This window comes from Ciconia boyciana, chromosome 31, assembly GCF_034638445.1.
Source record: "Ciconia boyciana chromosome 31, ASM3463844v1, whole genome shotgun sequence".
Lineage (NCBI taxonomy): Eukaryota > Metazoa > Chordata > Aves > Ciconiiformes > Ciconiidae > Ciconia > Ciconia boyciana.
Window position 1 is genome coordinate 1,468,359 of NC_132964.1, and position 19,586 is coordinate 1,487,944.

General features: G+C 63.5%; 2 protein-coding genes across 4 annotated transcripts in view; both read left to right on the forward strand.

Annotated features, from left to right (window-relative positions):
• The first annotated feature begins 3,151 nt into the window (after positions 1-3,151).
• Positions 3,152-11,188, forward strand: EPHX3 (epoxide hydrolase 3). Of its 3 annotated transcripts, none has more exons than XM_072848376.1 (7): positions 3,152-3,183; positions 5,557-5,820; positions 7,145-7,230; positions 7,323-7,660; positions 9,124-9,227; positions 9,496-9,644; positions 10,914-11,188. In XM_072848376.1, the coding sequence occupies exons 2-7, from the start codon at positions 5,575-5,577 to the stop codon at positions 11,140-11,142; spliced, it is 1,152 nt and encodes a 383-aa protein (XP_072704477.1). In that variant the 5' UTR covers positions 3,152-3,183; positions 5,557-5,574; the 3' UTR covers positions 11,143-11,188. The 3 variants fall into 3 exon arrangements, with proteins under 3 accessions (XP_072704477.1, XP_072704476.1, XP_072704478.1); XM_072848375.1 differs by lacking the exon at positions 3,152-3,183 and adding an exon at positions 3,225-3,307; XM_072848377.1 differs by lacking the exon at positions 3,152-3,183 and adding an exon at positions 3,226-3,363.
• A 2,845-nt stretch (positions 11,189-14,033) lies between these two features.
• Positions 14,034-19,586, forward strand: part of NOTCH3 (notch receptor 3) — a 59,626-nt gene continuing 54,073 nt past the window's right edge. Inside the window, 3 exon segments of the mRNA XM_072848334.1 lie at positions 14,034-14,037; positions 14,373-14,475; positions 18,572-18,652. Of these exon segments, the coding sequence (XP_072704435.1) occupies positions 14,034-14,037; positions 14,373-14,475; positions 18,572-18,652 (188 nt within the window).

The window sequence follows — 19,586 nt, forward strand, 5'->3', positions numbered from 1 at the left end:
AATTTTTTTTGCCCGTTTCTCAATTTTTTTTTGCCCCTTTTATTTTTTCCCTCCTTTTTTCCCCTCCCCCTCTTCCTTTTCTCTGGGTTTTACAAATTCTTTTCTCCCTTTTTTCCTCCGTTTTTCCTTTTTCTCTCCTTTTTTTCCTTTCTTCTTTTATTTTTCTCTTTTTTCTCCTCCTTTGTCTCTTTTTCGCTAATTTTCTCCTTTTTTTTACCTTTTTCAACTTTGTTATTTTCTTCTTTTCCCCTTTTTCCTGTTTTCCCTTTTTTCTCCTTTTTCCCCTTTTTTCTTTTTTCCCATTTTTCCTTTTTCCCTTTTTTCCCTTTTTTCTGTTTTCTTTTTTCCGTTTCCTTTTTCCCCGTTTTTCTGTTTTCTTTTTCCCCATTTTTCCCTTTTTCTCCTTTTTTCCCTTTTTTCTGTTTTTTTCCCTTTTATCTTTTTTCCCCATTTTCCCCTTTTTTCTTTTTTTTCCCCATTTTTCCCTTTTTCTTTTTTTCCCTTTTTTCTCTTTTCTTTTTTTCCCCTTTTTTCCCTTTTTTCTCCTTTTTGCTTTTTCCCTTTTTCCTTTTTTTCTCTTTCCCCACTTTTCCCCTTTTTTCTCTTTCTCCCCCATTTTTTCCCTTTTTCCCCCTTTTTTCTTTTCCCTTTCTCCTTCTTCCCCTCTTGCCCCACTTTCTCCCTTTCTCCTTGTTTCCTCTTTCCCCTCCCCCCCTTCCCGGGTCCCCCCTCCCCCACTTCAGCCATTTTCGCCCTTTTTACCCCCAAAAGCCGCCGGGTTCCTTTCACTTTTCCTTTTCTTTCCCTCGGGTTGATCGATTTTTTTTTTTCTTTGCATTTGGTTTTGGTTGTTTTTTTTTTTTAAATTCGCAAATCTCGCCAAATCTCCAGGGTTGTCGGGCGGGGGCGGGGCGGACGCCCCCCCCCCCCCCGGTCATTTTATTATTATTATTAATTATTATTATTATTATTATCGGTGTTCGGTGGCCTCGCCCCCCCCGCCGCCGGCGGGTGCCCCCCGCTCCCCGCGCGCCGCCGCCGGGCCCGGCCCGCCGTGGAATAAACGCAGAATTCTGGGTTTGTACAAAAACAAAACCAGCGCCGCTTTCGCCCCGTTTCTTTGCCCCACCCCCGCCCCAGCGCCGGGGCGGCCGCGGCCGGGGGAGGGGAGAGGCCGGGGGGAGGGGGGGGGGGAGGGAGCGGGGTCCCCGCGGCGGGCGGCAGCCGCCCGGCAATGGCAGCGCGGCGCCGGCGGGGGGGAAAGTCGGCTTGCAGTTGAAATTTGAAAATTTGCTCTGAAATTTCAGGTGAATTTCATGAAATTTCCTCGGAGCGGCGCGAGCTTGGCCGTCGCTCGAATTCCACGAAATTTGGGGGCCTTTGAATTCCAAGGGAAATTTGGTGAATTCCAAGGGAAATTCGGTGAATTCCAAGGGAAACGCAAGCGAGAATCGCAATTTGCGCTTTCCAATTTGAACAATTTGCAATTAAAAACGTAAATTTGAAATTTGAAACGTAACTCTCGCAATCCCCTCTTGACTCTGAAACGGAGGCGTGAATTTTAAACTTTCATGCTCAAAAACCCGGCTTTGAAGCGTTGACCTTTTCAAACCTTAACTGCGAAAGGAGGCTGGGTATTTTGTAAAAGAGATGAAAAATTAAATTCTCTAAATTAAATTTTAAATTTAAAAATTTAAAGCTGAGGTTCTGGAAGTTCAACGTCAACTTCGAATTTGAGAAAGAACTTTGGAATGTCAAAAAGTCGAACGGACAGTTCAAAGCCGGCCAGGGAAATCCTAACTTTTTCCATTTCCAAATTTTTAAAATTTTGAAATTGGAATCTGACGTCGTCACGATCCTTTGCAGGGAATTGGTAATTTAAATTATATCGAACTCTTAGAAATTCTTGTTAAATTCTTACAAATTATTGTCGTCTTACAAATCCTTACAAGTTATAAATTATTATAAATTCTTCCAAATCCTTGCAAATTCTTAAATTCCTATGATTTATTACAAATTCTTGCAAATGGCAAATTAGAAATGCTTACAAATAATTATAAATTATTGCAAATCCTTACAAATTCTAAATTCTGACACGCTATTGCAAATTCTTACCAATTCTTAGAAATTATTACGAATGCTTGCAAATTATTACAAACTAAATTAGTAGACGGTATTACAAATTTGCAAAATCTTAGGAATTATAAATTATTGCAAATTATTGAAACTTCTTGCAAATTCTTGCGACTCATTGTAAATTTTTGCAAATTCTTGCAAAATCTTGCAAATTGTTACAAGCTAAATTATTACAGATTATTACAAATTTGCAAATTCTTAGTAATTATAAATTATTGCAAATTATTGAAACTTCTTGCAAATTCTTGCAAATTCTTGCAAATTCTTACAAATCATTTAAATTCTTGAAAATTCTTGCAAATTCTTGCAAATTGTTACAAGCTAAACTATTACAGATTATTACAAATTTGCAAATTCTTACAAATTATAAATTATTGCAAATTATTGCAAATTCTTACAAATTCTTGCAAATTCTTACAAATCATTGTAAATTCTTACAAATTCATGCAAATTCTTGCAAATTGTTACAAGCTAAATTATTACAGATTATTACAAATTTGCAAATTCTTACAAATTATCCATTATTGCAGATTATTGCAAATTATTGGAAATTCTTGCAAATTCTTGCAAATTGTTACAAATTCTTCCGAGTCATTACAAATTCTTACAAATTTTGCGGAATTCTTGCGCATTGTTGGCAATCGGGGGTTGGGTGCCGGTTCCGCCCCCGCGGGGGGTCCGTGGGGAGGGGACCCCGCCCCTCCCCATCGGCCTGGGCAGCTCTGGGGGAGGGGGAACAAAGGTCAAAGATGGGGGGGGGGGGAGAGGGAAAGGGTTAAAACCGGCAGAAAAGGTTAAAAACGCCCAAAAGGGAAATAAAAAGTTGAGGGAAAAAAGGGGGGAAAAGGCGCGCGGGGTTCCCCTCCCCTGCCTCCCCCACGTGACCCTCTGCCGCGCGGCCCCTCTCTCCCCTCCCCCCGCCATCTCATTGGCTGCCGCCCGCGCCGCCCCGCCCCCTGCCCCCGCGACCGGCGCCGACCAATGGGCGGGAGGGGGCGGGGCCGGGCGCGGCCGAGCTCGGGCGGGCGGAGGAAGCGGCGCGAGAAGGTCGGGCGGGGGGGTGGGGGGAGGGAAGGGGGTGACAGGGACCCCGTGTCGCGACAGCCCCGGGACTGGTGACAGGGACCTCCCCCCCCCGGTGGCTGGGACAGCCAGGTGTCGCGACAGGCTGGTGAGCGGTGGCAGGGACACGCTGCTGTCGGGACAGAGGGTGACGGGGACACGGAGGTGAGGGGACAGCCCGGTGGTGGGGGCCCGGCGACAGGGACATCTGGCGACAGGGACCCCCTTGGTGACAGGACAGCCCCGTGTCGCGACTGCCCCGTGACTGACAGGGACCTGTGGTGACAGGGACACCCCCGTGATGGACACCCCCCCCGGTGTCGGGACACCCCCGGTGACAGGGACACCCGGCGACAAGGACACCCCAATGTCGCGTCACCGGGGTGGCTGGTGACAGGGACACCCCGGTGTCAGGACACCACAGGGACGGGGACACCCCCGTGTCGGGACAGCCCGGTGACAGGGGCACCCCGGTGACGGGGACGCTGCGGTCATGGGTCCCCCCGGTGACAGGGACACCCAGTGTCGGGACACCCCGGTGACAGGGACACCCTGGTGACGGGGCCACCCCCATGACAGGACCCCCCAGTGTCGGGACACCCTGGTGAGGGACACCCCGGTGACAGGGACACCCCGGTGACAGGGACACCCCGGTGACAGGGACACTGCGGTCATGGGTCCCCCCGGTGACAGGGACACCCAGTGTCAGGAAACCCCGGTGACGGGGACACCCTGGTGACAGGGACACCCCCATGACGGGACCCCCCAGTGTCGGGACACTCTGGTGAGGGACACCCCGGTGACAGGGACACCCTGGTGACCGGGACACCCCAGTGACGAGACCCCCAGGGTCAGGACACCCCGGTGACAGGGACACCCCAGTGACAGGGACACTGCGGTCATGGGTCCCCCCGGTGACAGGGACACCCAGTGTCAGGACACCCCGGTGACGGGGACACCCTGGTGACGAGACCCCCCAGGGTCAGGACACCCTGGTGACAGGGACACCCAGTGTCGGGACACCCCAGTGACAGGGACACCCTGGTGACAGGGACACTGTGGTGATGGGACACCCCGGTGACGGGGACACCCTGGTGACAGGGACACTGTGGTGATGGGACACCCCGGTGACAAGACCCCCCAGGGTCAGGACACGCCAGTGACAGGGACACGCCAGTGACATCAACCCCCCCCCGTGACATGGACACACACCCCCTCCCCCCGGTGACATGAACCCCCCCGTGATGGGACCCTGGTGACAGGGCTACCCCGGGGGTGGGACACGCTGGTGACAGGGACACCCTGGTGACATGGCACCCCAGGGACGGGACATGGTAGTGGCAGGACCACCCTGGTGACGGTGACACCCTAATGGTGACAGCCTGATGATAGGGCAGCCTGGTGACGCACCACCAGGAATGGGCCACCCTGGGGAGGGGACACCATGGTGACGTGGCACCTCAGGTGACGGGGGGCGTGGGGACACCCTGGTGACACTGCCAGCCTTGGTGATGGGACACTCTGGTGCTGGGTCACCCTGGTGACATGGCCACCAAGGGGATGGGACACTCTGGTGCTGGGTCACCAAGGTGACATGGCACCTCAGGTGACATGGGGCATGGGGGCATGGGGACACCCTGGTGACAGGGCCACTAAGGGGATGGGGCACCCTGGTGACATGGCACCTTGGTGACATGTCCATCCCAGTGATGGGGCCACCATGGGGATAGGACACCATGGGGACATGGCACCTTGGTGACATGGTCACCCTGGGGATGAGGTCACCATGGGGATGGGCCACCCTGATGACATCCCGCCTTGGTGACAAGGCCACCATGGAGATGGGACACGATGGGGACAGGGCCACCTTGGTGACATGGCCACCATGGTGCTGGGACACCCTGGTGACAATCCCACCTTGGTGACAAGGCCACCATGGGGATGTGACATGATGGGGATGGGGCCACCTTGGTGACATGGCCACCATGGGGATGGGACACCCTGATGACATCCCACCTTGGTGACATGGCCACCCTGGTGAAGGGGCCACTATGGGGACATGGCCACCATGGGGACATGGCCACCATGGGGATGGGACACCTTGGTGACAAGGCCACCATGGGGATGTGACATGATGGGGATGGGGCCACCTTGGTGACAAGGCCACCATGGGGATGGGACACCTTGGTGACATGGCCACCATGGGGATGGGACACGATGGGGACATGGCACCTTGGTGACAAGGCCACCGTGGGGATGTGACGCCCTGCTGACACGGCCACCTTGGTGACACGGCCACCCCGCTGATGGGGCCACCCTGGGGATGGCGCACCCCGGTGACACAGTGCCCCCGCCCAGGTGACACGTCCCCCCGCCATGCTCCTGTCCCTCTGCTCGCTGCTGCTGGCGCCCACCCGGCTGCTGCTGGCCCTGTGGCGCCTGGTGGCCCGGCTGGGGGTGACGGTGGCCGCGGTGGCCGCGGGGGTGGCCTACGGGCTGTGGGGGCTGGGGCTGCTGCTGCGCCGGGGACCCCGAGAGACGTTCCGGTGGCGGGTGAGGGAGCAGCCCCCCCCCGGCCTGGCCGATGGCACTTTCGGGGAGCACCGATACCTGCACCTCAAGGTGGGGGGGACCTGGGGGGCTTTTGGGGGCCCGGGGGGATTTGGGGGGGGTTGGGGGGTCCTGGGGGATTTGGGGGCATCCTGGGGGACTTTGGGGGCATTTGGGGGTCCTGGGGGGATTTGGGGGATGTGGGGGGTCCTGGGGGATTTTGGGGGTCCTGGGGGATTTGGGGGCATCCTGGGGAACTTTGGGGGCATTTGGGGGTCCTGGGGGATTTTGGGGGGTTTGAGGGATTTGGGGGACTTTGGGGGCATTTGGGGGTGCTGGGGGGATTTCGGGGGATGTGGGGGGTCCTGGGGGATGTGGGGGTCCTGGGGGATTTGGGGGCATCCTGGGTGGACTTTGGGGGCATTTGGGGGTGCTGGGGGATTTGGGGGATGTGGGGGGTCCTGGGGAGATTTGGGGGTCCTGGGGGATTTGGGGGCATCCTGGGGGACTTTGGGGGCATTTGGGGGTCCTGGGGGATTTTGGGGGATGTGGGGGGCCTGGGGGATTTGGGGGTCCTGGGTGGATTTGGGGGGTTGAGGGATTTGGGGGTCCTGGGGGGTTTGGGGGACTTGGGGGTCCGGGGATGGGTTGGGGGATTTGGGGGTTCCTGGGGGTGGGGGGTCCTGGAGGGATTTGGGGGTCCTGGGGAATGTGGGGGTCCGGGGGTCTTGTGGGACTGGGAAGTGGCTTTTCGGGTGTTTGGGGGTTCCTGGGGGGCTTGGGGGGCTTTTGGGGGTTCCTGGGAGGACCTGATAGGACTTGGGGGTTTTGGGGGTCCTGAGAGTCCTGGGGGGGGGGGGTCCCGGGGGGGGTCTGGGGGGGGATTTGGGGGATCCTGTGGGGGCATGGGGGGTCTGGGGAGGATTTGGGGGTGTTGGGGGGGGTCCTGGAGGTCACGGGAGGGTCCTGGGGGCTCTGGGGGGCTTTTGGGGGATTCTGGGGGTCCCAGAGGGGTCTTGGGGGTCAGGGGGCTTTGGGGGCCTTGGGGACCCTGGGGGGCTCGGGGGGCTCTGGGACTCCTGGTGGGATCTCGGAGGGTTTGGGGGGTGTCGGGGGGCTCAGGGGGTCCCAGGGGTCTGGGGGGCTCTGGGGGTGCTTTTGGGGGGATGCGGGGGCTCAGGGGGGTCGGGGGAGGTCGGGGGTCAGGGGGGCTTCGGGGGTCCGGGGGGGCTCAGGGAGGATTTGGGGGCCCTGAGGGTGTCTGGGGGCTTTTGGGATCTTCTGGGCATCTCAGGGGGTCCTGGGGGTCTTGGGGGACTCGGGGGGATTTGGGGGTCCGGGGGGGTTATGGGTGGGGGGTTGGTTTTGGGGTGGGGCACCCCCTGACCACCCCCAGGACTCGGGGCTGCGGCTCCACTACGTCGCCCGGGGTCCCACCACGGCCCCGTTGATGCTGCTCCTCCACGGCTTCCCCCAAAACTGGTGGGTGCCACCAAGGGTGGGGTCAGGGGTGACACCGGGTGCCACCCCCCCCCGCCCCGGTGTCACCGTCACCGTCACCTTCCTCCTCCCAGGTTCTGCTGGAGGCATCTGCTGCAGGAGTTCAGCACCCAGTACCGGGTGGTGGCCCTGGATCTTCGGGGTTACGGAGCTTCTGAGAAGCCACCGGGCAAGGACAGCTACCGGCTGGAGGTCCTCCTGGAGGACATCCGCCAGGTCATCGAGATCTTGGGGACACCCAACGGGCAGGGCGAGACGACGGCGGCCACCGATGCCACCACGGCGTCCCCCAAGTGCATCTTGGTGGGACACGACTGGGGTGGACTTCTGGCCTGGGAGTTGGCCACCAGCCACCCGGCCCTGGTGGAGAAGTTGGTCGTCATGGATGCTCCTCACCGGGCCGTCATGGCAGGTAACCGGTGGCTTCTTGGGGACAGGGTGGGCCACCTAGGGCTGGACCGGGCCATCGGGTGGCATCTCTTGCGGCTGTGGCGCGGATGGGTGCTGGTTCTCCTGGAGGTGCTGTGGGGTTCCACCTCGGGTGGCTGTGACCTGCCACCATGGTGCCATTGGGTGCTGTCTCATGGCCGTGCCATCAGGTGCCATCTCATGGCCACACCATCGGGTGCCATCTCATGACCGTGCCATCGGGTGCCATGTCATGGCCGTGTCATTGGGTGCCACCTCTTACGCCCATGCCCTTGGGTGCCATCTCCAATGGCCACACTGTTGGGTGCCATCTCTCATGGCCAATGCCATGGGGTGCCATGTCATGGCCGTGTCATTGGGTGCCATCTCATGGCCATATCATTGGGTGCCACCTCTTACGCCCATGCCCTTGGGTGCCATCTCTCATGGTCACGCTGTTGGGTGCCGTCTCTCATGGCTGTGCCATCAGGTGCCATCTTGTGACCGTGCCATCAGGTGCCATCTCTCATGGCCAGTGCCATCGGGTGCCACCTCAGGGCCGTATCATTGGGTGCCATCTCTTACAGCCGTGCCATCGGGTGCCATCTCTCATGGTCGCACCGTTGGGTGCCGTCTCTCATGGCCATGCCATTGGGTGCCATCTGTCATGGCTGTGCCATGCCACCACAATGCCATCGGGTGCCATCTGTCATGGCTGTGTCATTGGGTGCCATCTCCAACGGCCACGCTGCTGGGTGCCATCTCTCATGGCCAATGCCATCGGGTGCCACCTCATGGCCATATCATTGGGTGCCATCTCTTACGGCCGTGCCATCGGGTGCCATCTCTCATGGTCACACTGTTGGGTGCCATCTCTCATGGCATTGCCACTGGGTGCCATCTCATGGCCATGCCATCGGGTGCCATCTCTCATGGTCACACTGTTGGGTGCCATTTCTCATGGCCAAGGCCACTGGGTGCCATCTCTCATGGCCAGTGCTGTTGGGTGCCATCTCTCATGGCATTGCCATCGGTGCCATCTCATGGCTGTGTCATCGGGTGCCATCTCTCATGATCACGCTGTTGGGTGCCATCTCTCATGGCCATGCCATCGGGTGCCATCTCTCATGGTCACACTGTTGGGTGCCATCTCTCATGGCATTGCCACTGGGTGCCATCTCATGGCCACACCATCGGGTGCCACCTGTCATGGCCAATGCCGTTGGGTGCCATCCTTCACGGCCACACCATCGGGTGCCATCTCATGACCGTGCCATCGGGTGCCATCTCCCACGGCCAAGGCCATCCGGTGCCATCTCATGACCGTGCCATCAGGTGCCATCTCCCATGGCCGTGCCATCGGCTGCCATCTCCTGTGGCGGTACCACCAGGTACCGTCCCCGCCCCGCGGCCGGGTTCGGGTCCCCCGCGGTGGCCGCTGACACGGGTGCCCCTCTCCCGGCGCAGCTTTCACCGCCTGCCACCCCTCCCAGCTCCTCCGCTCCAGCTACATCTTCCTCTTCCAGCTGCCCTGGCTGCCCGAGCTCCTCCTCTCCTTGGCGGACTTTGAGGTGAGACCCCATCCCCACGTCCCCTTGTCCCCACCTTGTCCCCGGGGCCGTCGGTGCCACCTCCCCCACCTCCCCAACCCAAGAAGCTCCTCAAGACCCCCTTGAGGAGGAACCACCGAGTTGGCCGTTGTTCAGCTCCGGGGCCACCGAGGAGGACAAGGAGGTCTTAGATGAGGCCACCGAGCCCCCGCGACGAGGTCCTTTGTCACCTCTTTTTGGGGTCGGTGGCCTCGCCCACACCTCCTTGTCCTCCTCGGTGACCCCGGAGCTGGTGAAGATCATCCTGACGGGACGTTGGACGGGGATCCGGGACCCGGCGCGGCGGTTGCGGGCGGAGGAGGTGGACGCCTACCTCTACGCGCTGTCGCAGCCGGGGGGGCTGACCCCGCCCCTCCACTACTACCGCAACCTCTTCCGGTGGGTGGGGGACCCCACCCGGTTTCGGGGTGCCGAGGTTGGGTGCTCTCGAGGTGGCTGTGAGGGGGTTGGGGTGCCGGTGGGGGTGGGATCTGCGTTGGGTGCACCCCGTTGGGTGCTCCCATTGGGGTGCCTCCATTTTGGGGTGCTCCCAGTTGGGATGATGTCATTGGGGTGCCTCCATTTTGGGGTGTTCCCATTGGGGTGCTCCCAGTTGGGGTGCTCCCATTGGGGCGCCTCCATTTTGGGGTGCTCCCATTGGGGTGCTCCCATTGGGGTGCCTCCATTTTGGGGTGCTCCCGGTTGGGATGATGTCATTGGGGCGCCTCCATTTTGGGGTGCTCCCATTGGGGTGCCTCCATTTTGGGGTACTCCCGGTTGGGATGATGTCATTGGGGTGCCTCCATTTTGGGGTGCTCCCATTGGGGTGCCTCCATTTTGGGGTGCTCCCGGTTGGGATGATGTCATTGGGGTGCCTCCATTTTGGGGTGCTCCCATTGGGGTGCCTCCATTTTGGGGTGCTCCCATTGGGGTGCTCCCATTGGGGTGCCTCCATTTTGGGGTGCTCCCGGTTGGGATGATGTCATTGGGGCGCCTCCATTTTGGGGTGCTCCCGGTTGGGATGATGTCATTGGGGCGCCTCCATTTTGGGATGCTCCCATTGGGGTGCTCCCATTGGGGTGCCTCCATTTTGGGGTGCTCCCGGTTGGGATGATGTCATTGGGGCGCCTCCATTTTGGGGTGCTCCCATTGGGGTGCCTCCATTTTGGGGTGCTCCCGGTTGGGATGATGTCATTGGGGCGCCTCCATTTTGGGGTGCTCCCATTGGGGTGCCGTCATTGGGGCGCCTCCATTTTGGGATGCTCCCAGTTGGGATGATCTCATTGGAGTGCCTCCATTTTGGGGTGCTCCCATTGGGTTTCTCCGTTTTGGGGTGCTCACATGGGGGTGCACCCATTTGGGTGCCCTCATTTTGGGGTGCTCCCATTTTGGGGTGCTTCCATTTGGGATTATGTCATTGGGGTGCCCCCATTTTAGGGTGCTCCCATTGGGGTTCTCCATTTTGGGGTGCTCCATGTTGGGGTGCCCCCATTGGGGTTCTCCATGTTGGGGTGCTCCCATTGGGGTCCCCCCATTTCAGGGTGCCCCATTGAGGTGCCCCAATCGGGCTTCTCCATCTTGGGGTGCCCCCCATTGGGGTGCCCCCCGTTGGGGTGCTCCCATGGGGCTGCCCCCCACGTGGGTGCCCCCTGACCCCCCTCCCCCCAGGGCCCCCCCGATCCCCCGCGAGCCCCCCCCGCTCCCCACCCTCCTGCTCTGGGGCACCCACGACGCCTTCCTGGACGCCCGCCTGGGCCCCTGCCTGCACCGCTGCCTGCGCCCCGCTGCCCGCCTCCGCCTGCTGCCCGGCGCCAGCCATTGGCTGCCCGAGGACCAGCCCCGCCCCCTCGCCCACCTGCTGGGCGACTTCCTGGGTGGGGGCGACCGGCGCCCGTAGCGGCACCCATGGGTGCTCCCGACCTTGGGGCAGGTTGGGAGCTGGGAGGGGGAGCTCAACATTGTGGGGGGGAGGGTGGGGGGGTGGAGGGGACCCAACATCTGGGTGAGGGCGTCAACATCTGGATGGGGCCGTGGTGGTTGGGTGGGGACCCCGAAATCTGGGTGGGGGCCCCAACATCTGGGTGGGGAACTCAACATCGGAGAGGGACCCCAACATCTGGGCGATGGCCTCAACATCTGGATGGGGGGCATGGTGGTTGGGTGGGGACCCCGAAATCTGGGTGGGGACCCCAAAATCAGGGGGGTGGTGGGGACCCAACATCTGGGTGAGGGCCTCAACATCTGGATGGGGGGCATGGTGATTGAATGGGGACCCCAAAATCTGGTTGGTGACTCAACATCTGGATGGGGACCCAACATCTGGGTGAGGGCCTCAACGTCTGGATGGGGCCGTGGTGGTTGGGTGGGGACCCTGAAATCTGGGTGAGGACCTCAACATCTGGATGGGGCTGTGGTGGTTGGGTGGGGACCCCGAAATCTGGGGGGGACCCAACATCTGTATAGGGAACTCAACAATGGGTGGGACCCAACATCTGGATGGGGCCGTGGTGGTTGAGAGGCAACCCCGAAATCTGGATGGGGACCCAACATCTGGGTGGGGAACTCAACATCTGGGTGATGGCCTCAACATCTGGATGGGGGGCATGATGGTTGGGTGGAGACCCCAAAATCTGGGTGAGGACCCCAACATCTGGGCGTTGTGGGGACCCAACATCTGGGTGAGGGCCTCAACATCTGGATGGGGGCCGTGGTGGTTGGGTGTGGACCCCGAAATCTGGGTGGGGACCCAACATCTGGATGGGGACCCCAACATCTGGGGGGTGGGGGGGACCCAGTATCTGGGTGGGGGCTGTGGTGGTTGGGTGGGGACCCCAACATCTGGGTGGGAGCCCTGGTCTTTGGGTGGGGACCCCAGCACCCAGGTGGGGACCCCAACATCTGGGTGAGGATGCAACATCTGGAAGGGGACCCCAGCACCTCGGTGGAGACCTCAACATCTGGGTGGGGCCCCCAACAGCTGGATGGGCCCCCCCCAACAGCTGGGTAGGGACCCCACATCTGGATGGGGGCCGTGCTGGTTGGGTGGGGACCCCATGTCCCGGTGGGGACCCCAACATCTGGATGGGGAGCCCACATCTGGAGGGTCCCGCGTGCCCTGAATAAAGTTGTTTGTCACCAGTGGTGGGTGCTGTCGGGGGAGGGGACGCTTGGGGACACCCCTCCCCCACTCCACGGGGACCCAGGCGTCGGGGGGCAGGGGGGTGGGGGGACCCGATGAGACGCGGGTGGCAGTGGGTGGGTGCTGCACCCACAGTGCCAGCGTGAGTGGGCACCCATGGGGGACAGTGCCAGCACCCATGGGTGCCAGCGCCGACCCCGGGTGCCAGTGCCAGGCCACGGGTGCCAGTATAAGGTCCTGGGTGGCACTGCCAGCACCCATGGGTGCCAGAGCCAGGTCCCGGGTGCCAGTGCCAGCACCCATGGGTGCCAGAGCCAGGTCCTGGGTGCCAGTACCAGCACCAAGGTGCCAGTGCCAGCACCCATGGGTGCCAGAGCCAGGTCCTGGGTGCCAGTGCCAGCACCCATGGGTGCCAGTGCTCAGCCCCACAGTCCCAGTGCCAGCACCCCTGGGTGCCAGAGCCAGGCCCTTGGAGCCAGTGCCCAGCCCCCGGGTGCCGGTGCCAGCACCCATGGGTGCCAATGCCGTGTCCCAGATGCCAGTGCCAGCACCCGTGGGTGCCAGAGCCGGGTCCCGGGTGCCAGTGCCAGCACCCATGGGTGCCAGCGCCCAGCCGACCGCAGGAATGTTCCCGAGCGACTTTTTCTTTTTTTTTTTTTTTTTTTTTTTTGGGCAGAACCAGAAAAACCCGCGGGGTGGGGCGGGGCCGGGCCCGGCTGCCGGGGTCCCTCCTGGTGGGGGAGGGAGGGGTGGGGGTGGGGGTGGGGGTGGGGTCTGTCCCCGCCTGGCGCCGGGCCCGGCAGCTGCTGCGGCCGCGGGGGGGGGAGGGGGAACAGCTGCATGCCCCTCCCCCACCCGGGGGGGATCCGAGGGGGCGGGGCACCCACAGGGCGGGTGCTAGGGGCCGGGGCACCCACACCATGGGTGCCGTGGGGCTGGGGACCCCTATGTAGGGTGCGGTGGGGCTGAGCACCCACGCGATGCGTGCTGGGGGGGCTGAGCACCCACAGGGAGGGTGCCGTGGGGCTGAGCACCCACACCATGGGTGCTGGGGGGCTGAGGGCCCACGCAAAGGGTGCTCTGGGGCTGAGCACCCACGTGAAGGGTGCCGTGGGGCTGAGCACCCCTACGTAGGATGCTGCGGGGCTGAGCACCCACAGGGAGGGTGCCGTGGGGAGGAGCACCCACACGAAGGGTGCCGTGGGGCTGAGCACCTGCACCATGGGTGCTGGGGGGCTGAGCACCCACAGGGAGGGTGCCGTGGGGAGGAGCACCCACACGAAGGGTGCCGTGGGGCTGAGCACCTGCACCATGGGTGCTGGGGGCTGAGCACCCAGGGAGGGTGCCGTGGGGATGCCGTGGGGCTGAGCACCCTCACGATGCGTGCTGGGGGGCTGAGCACCCACGTGTAGGATGCTGTGGGGCTGAGCACCCCTACGTAGGATGCTGTGGGGCTGAGCACCCACACGAAGGGTGCCGTGGGGCTGAGCACCTGCACCATGGGTGCTGCGGGGCTGAGCACCCACAGGGAGGGTGCCGTGGGGCTGAGCACCCACACGAAGGGTGCCGTGGGGCTGAGCACCTGCACCATGGGTGCTGGGGGGCTGAGCACCCACAGGGAGGGTGCCGTGGGGCTGAGCACCTGCACCATGGGTGCCGTGGGGCTGAGCACCCACACGAAGGGTGCCGTGGGGCTGAGCACCCACGTGAAGGGTGCTGTGGGGCTGAGCACCCACAGGGAGGGTGCCGTGGGGCTGAGCACCTGCACCATGGGTGCTGCGGGGCTGAGCCCCCCACGGGTGGGCCCCCGCCCCCGCCCGTCCCTGGGGGTCCCGGGGGGGGCGGCTCCGACCCGGCTCCGCCTGGGCGGGGCCCTTGTGGGCGTGTCCCCCTGGGCGTGGCCCGTGGGCGTGGCCCGCGCCTCGGCCACGCCCCCTGGGCGTGTCCCCGCCCCGGCGGCCGCGGCTCGCTCCGGCTCCGGGGCCGAGCGGGGCCGAGCGGGGCCGGGCCGGGCCATGGGGCGGGGGACCCCGGGGGCCGGGGGGACCCCGGGGCTGCTGCTGCTGCTGCTGCGACTGGGGGCGGCCGCAGGTGAGCGGGACCGGGGAGGGGGGACTGACCGGGCCGGGACTACCGGGGGGGACGGGGCGGGTGGGGAGTAACGGGCCGGGGGTGGCGGGGGAGGGGGGGAGCGGGGTTAAGCCGAACTAAACCCAGCCGAGCCCAACTAAACCCAACTGAGCCCAACTAAACCCAACCGAGCCGAACTAAACCGAACTGAGCCCAAGTAAACCCAACTGAGCCCAACTAAACCCAACTAAAGCCAACTAAACCGAATCGAGCCCAACTAAACCGAACTGAGCCCAGCTAAACCCAACCGAGCCGAACTAAACCGAACTGAGCCCAACTAAACCGAATCGAGCCCAACTAAACCGAATCGAGCCCAACTAAACCGAACTGAGCCCAACTAAACCCAACCGAGCCCAACTAAACCGAACTGAGCCCAACTAAACCCAACTGAGCCCAACTAAACCCAACTGAGCCGAGCTAAGCCCAACCGAGCCCAACTAAACCGAACCGAGCCCAACTAAACCGAATCAAGCCCAACTAAACCGAACTGAGCCCAACCGAGCCCAACTAAACCGGATCCAGCCCAACTAAACCCAGCCGAGCCGAACTAAACCGAACTGAGCCGAACTAAACCGAATCGAGCCCAACTAAACCCAACCGAGCCGGGACGAACCGCGCTGAGCCGGGACTAATGGAGCTGAGCCGAGCCCGAACCGGGCTGAGCCGGGCCGAGTTAACCGGGCTGAGCCCAAGGGAACCGGGCCGGGCTGAGCCGGGACGAACCGGGCCGGGCTGAGCCGAGCTGAGCCCAACCGGGCCCGGGGGGACCGGGGGCGTTCGGGGCTGAGCCGGGCCGGGCTGGGCCGGGCCGGGCTGGGCCGGGCCGGGGGGTTCGGGAGCAGCTTCTGCTCCCCCGGGACCGACCCGACCCGGGGTGGGGGTGGGGGGTGAGCCCACCCGGTTTAGTCCCGGTTTAGTCGCGGTTGATCCCGGTGGGTCCCGGGGTGGGGAGGGCGGCGCGGCCGCACTTTGGCGGCGCGGAAAAAGTTTGGAGAGAGAAGGGGAGGGGGGAGGGGTGGAACCGGGACTAAACTGGGGTTAAACCGGGCCCAACTGGGCTCAACTGGGGCGGGGGGGGCGGCAGCTCCGGGAGTGGGGGAGGGGGAGGGGGAGCGGGACCGTGGGAAGGTGGGGGAGGGGCGGGGGGACCGGACCCCGTTTTAAGGGGGGAGGGGGAGATCCCGGTGCCCCGGGGGAGGGGGGTTGGCGGGACCGTGGGAACGCGGGGACGGGCGGGGGAGGGGCCTGGGGGAGGGGGAACACCCGGGAGGGGGAGGGGCCAGGCCGTGGGAACGGCGCGGGGGGTGAGGGGAAGGGGGGCAGCGATTTGGGGGTGCGGGGATTTGGGGGGTGGGGGAGGCTGCTGCGCCCCGCGGTGCATGACGGGATGGGGGGGCAGGGATTTGGGGGGTGCGGGGCTCGTGGTGCATGCTGGGATGGGGGCAGGGCGGGGGGCAGCGAGCGTGCAACGCGGGGAGCGTGCAACGAGCGTGCAACGAGCGTGCGACGCACGAGCGCGGGGTGCGGCGAGTGTGCGAGACGCAAGCACAGGGTGCGGCGAGCGTGCAGCGAGCGTGCAATGCCGCAAGCGTGCGACGCACAAGCACGGGGTGCAGCGAGCGTGCGGTGCAGGGAGCGCGCAACACACAAGTGCAGGGCGCGGCGAGCGTGCGGCGAGCGTGCAATGCCGCAAGCGTGCGACGCACAAGCACGGGGTGCAATGAGTGTGCGGCAAGTGCGCAGTGAGCGTGCAACACACGCACGGGGTGCAGCGAGGGTGCAATGCACAAGTGCAGGGTGCCGCGAGCATGCGGTGAGCGTGTAATGCACAAGCGTGGCGTGCAGCGAGCGTGCAGCAAGTGTGCGATGCAGTGAGTGTGCAACAGACAAGCCCAGGGTGCAGCAAGCGTGCAGTGAGCGTGCAACGCACAAGCGCAGGGTGCAGCGAGCGTGCGGCGAGCGTGCAATGCATCCGGTGTGCAATGCACAAGCAGAGGGTGCAGCGAGTGTGCAGTGAGCGTGCAACGCACAAGCACTGGGTGCAGCGAGCGTGCGGCGAGCGTGCAGCAAGCGTGCAATGCATCCGGTGTGCAACGCACAAGCACAGGGTGCAGGGGGCGTGCGGTGAGCGTGCAATGCAGAAGCACGGGGTGCAGCGCGTGTGCAACGCAGAAGCATGGGGTGCAGTGAGTGTGCACCAAGCGTGCAACACACAAGCCCAGGGTGCAGCAAGTGTGCAGCGAGCGTGCGACACACACGCACGGGGTGCAGGAGTTTGCAGTAAGTGTGCAGCGAGTGTGCAATGCACAAGCCCGGGGTGCAGCAAGTGTGCAGCGAGCGTGCGACACACACGCACGGGGTGCAGCGAGCGTGCAACGCACAAGTGCTGGGTGCAGCGAGCATGCGGTGAGCGTGCAATGCACAAGCACAGGGTGCAGCGAGCATGCAGCAAGCGTGCAATGCGGCGAGCGTGCAACGCATAAGCATGGGGTGCGGTGAGCGCAGCGAGCGTGCAGTGCACGAGCACGGGGCGCAGCGAGCGTGCGGCAAGCGTGCAATGCGGCGAGCGTGCAAGGCACAAGCACGGGGCGCAGCGAGCGTGCGGTGAGCGTGCGATGCAGCGAGCGTGCAAGGCACAAGCCGGGGTGCAGCGGGGGCGATGCGCGTGCAACGCGCGTGCAACGCGTGGGCGGTGCCCGCACGCTCAGACCCCTCCCCCACCCCCCACCCCCCAGCCCGTGCCGCGGCCCCTCCTCCCCGCACCCACCCCGGGGCAGCGGGGTGCTCCCCTCCCCACCCCAAAGGGGACCCCGGCCTCAGGGTGCTCCCTCCCCACCCCAAATGGACCCTGGTGTCCGGGTGCTCCCCTCCCCACCCCAAAAGGGGACCCTGTGTCCGGGTGCTCCCTCCCCACCCCAAAGGGGACCCCGGCCTCAGGGTGCTCCCCTCCCCACCCCAAATGGACCCCTGGTGTCCGGGTGCTCCCCTCCCCACCCCAAAGGGGACCCCGGCCTCAGGGTGCTCCCTCCCCCACCCCAAAAGGGGACCCCGGTGTCCGGGTGCTCCCCTCCCCACCCCAAAGGGGACCCCGGCCTCAGGGTGCTCCCTCCCCCACCCCAAAAGGGGACCCCGGTGTCCGGGTGCTCCCCTCCCCCACCCCAAAGGGGACCCCGGTGTCCGGGTGCTCCCCTCCCCACCCCAAAAGGGGACCCCGGTGTCCGGGTGCTCCCCTCCCCACCCCAAATGGACCCCGGTGTCCGGGCTCCCAGGCCTGAGCTCCCCCTCCCCTCCCCCCCCCCCCGCAGGGGATGCTGGGAGGGGACCCGGGCATCCGGGTGCCCCCCCAAGGAGGGGGATGGGTGGGTGCCCCCTCCCTGCTATGGGGGGTGACGTGGGTGACCCCTGCTGATCCCAACTGCCCCTCCCCCGCTGTTCCCACGGCCTTGGGTCCCTCGGGGGAGGGGGGACGGGGCGGGTGGTCCCCGGCCTGCGGGGGTCCCGGCCCCACGGCGGGGCCCAGGGTGCTGGGTTGGGGGGCAGCATGTGGGGCAGGCAGTTGTGGGGCAGGAGTCGGGGGTTGAGGGGGAGACACTTGGGGGCAGCATGTGGGGCTGGGGGGAGCTGGTGGAGGGGCAGGTAGTTGGGGGGCTGAGATGTGTGGGGCAGTAATGGGGCTGTGGGGTGGGGATATAGGGGCAGAATGGGAGTTGGGGGTCAGGGATGGGGGGCTGCAGCCACTTAGGGGGCAGGGCTATGGGGCTGAGGGCAGCTGGTTGGGGGGCAGGAATGGGGGCAGGAATGGGGCTGTGGGGCAGGGCGGGGGCAGCGTGCGGGACTGAAGGCAGCGTGTGGGGCAGCAGCATCTATGGGGCAGGGGGTCTACGGGGCAGCAGTGGATCTGTGGGGCAGGGGGGATCTATGGGGCAGTGCGTAGGACAATGAGGGATCTGTGGGGCAGGGGAGGAATCTAGGGGAGGTGTGTGGGGCAGGGGATCCATGGGGCAGCGGGGGATCCGTGGGGCAGGGGGCCGTGGGGCTGACCCCTCCCGCCCCCCAGTGCTGCCGTGCCCCGAGGGGACACCGCCCTGCGAGAACGGGGGGCTCTGCGTGCTGGACCCCAAGGCCGCCCCACCTGCCTGTGAGTGCCCCCCACCCATGGGTGCTCCCCCACCCATGGGTGCCCCCTCCCCCCCCTCTCCAGAGGAGCCCCCCAGGGTGGTGACCCCAGCCTCGAGGTGCCTCCGCCCACCCCTCCCCCGCAGGGCACCCCATAGCCCCTCCCCCCTCAGCGCCCCATAGATGCGAGTGCCCCATAACCCCCCAGGGCACCCCATAGCCACGCCCTGCCCCACAACCCCCGCAGGGCACCCCATAGCACCCCCCATGGCACCCATAGCACCCCCTTGTGCCCCATAGACACCCCCAGGGAACCCACGCCCCCCCAGCACCCCATAGCACCCTCTTGCACCCCATAGAACCCCGCAGCACCCCACAACCCCTCCCATGGCACCCATACCCCCTCAGCACCCCATAGCACCCCCCGAGCACCCACAACCCCCCCAGGGTGCCCCATAGCACCCTCTGTGCCCCATAGCACCCCATAACCCCCTCGGCACCCATACCCCCCGGCACCCACAACCCCCCAGCACCCCATAGCACCCCCTTGTGCCCCATAGAACCCCCAGCCCCCATACCCCTCCCACAGCACCCACACCCCTCCCAGGGCGCCCCATAGCACCCTCTTGCGCCCCATAGAACACCCCCAGCACCCCATAGCACCCCCATGGCACCCATACCCCTCCAGGGCACCCCATAGCACCCTTTCCACCCCACAGCACCCCATAACCCCCCGGCACCCATACCCCCCCCGGCACCCACAACCTCCCCCAGCACCCCATAGCACCCCCCATGGCACCCATACCCCCTCCAGGGCACCCCATAGCACCCTTTCCGCCCCACAGCACCCCATACCCCCCCCGGCACCCATACCCCCCCCGGCACCCACAACCTCCCCCAGCACCCCATAGCACCCCCCCATGGCACCCATACCCCCCAGGGCACCCCATAGCACC

Bases quoted from the DNA above. Each gene is read 5' to 3' on its own strand.
- EPHX3 (XM_072848376.1), top strand. From the start codon at position 5,575: ATGCTCCTGTCCCTCTGCTCGCTGCTGCTGGCGCCCACCCGGCTGCTG. The intron at 7,231-7,322 runs GTGGGTGCCACC...TCCTCCTCCCAG, and splicing joins CACGGCTTCCCCCAAAACTG to GTTCTGCTGGAGGCATCTGC. The intron at 9,228-9,495 runs GTGAGACCCCAT...GTGACCCCGGAG, and splicing joins TCTCCTTGGCGGACTTTGAG to CTGGTGAAGATCATCCTGAC.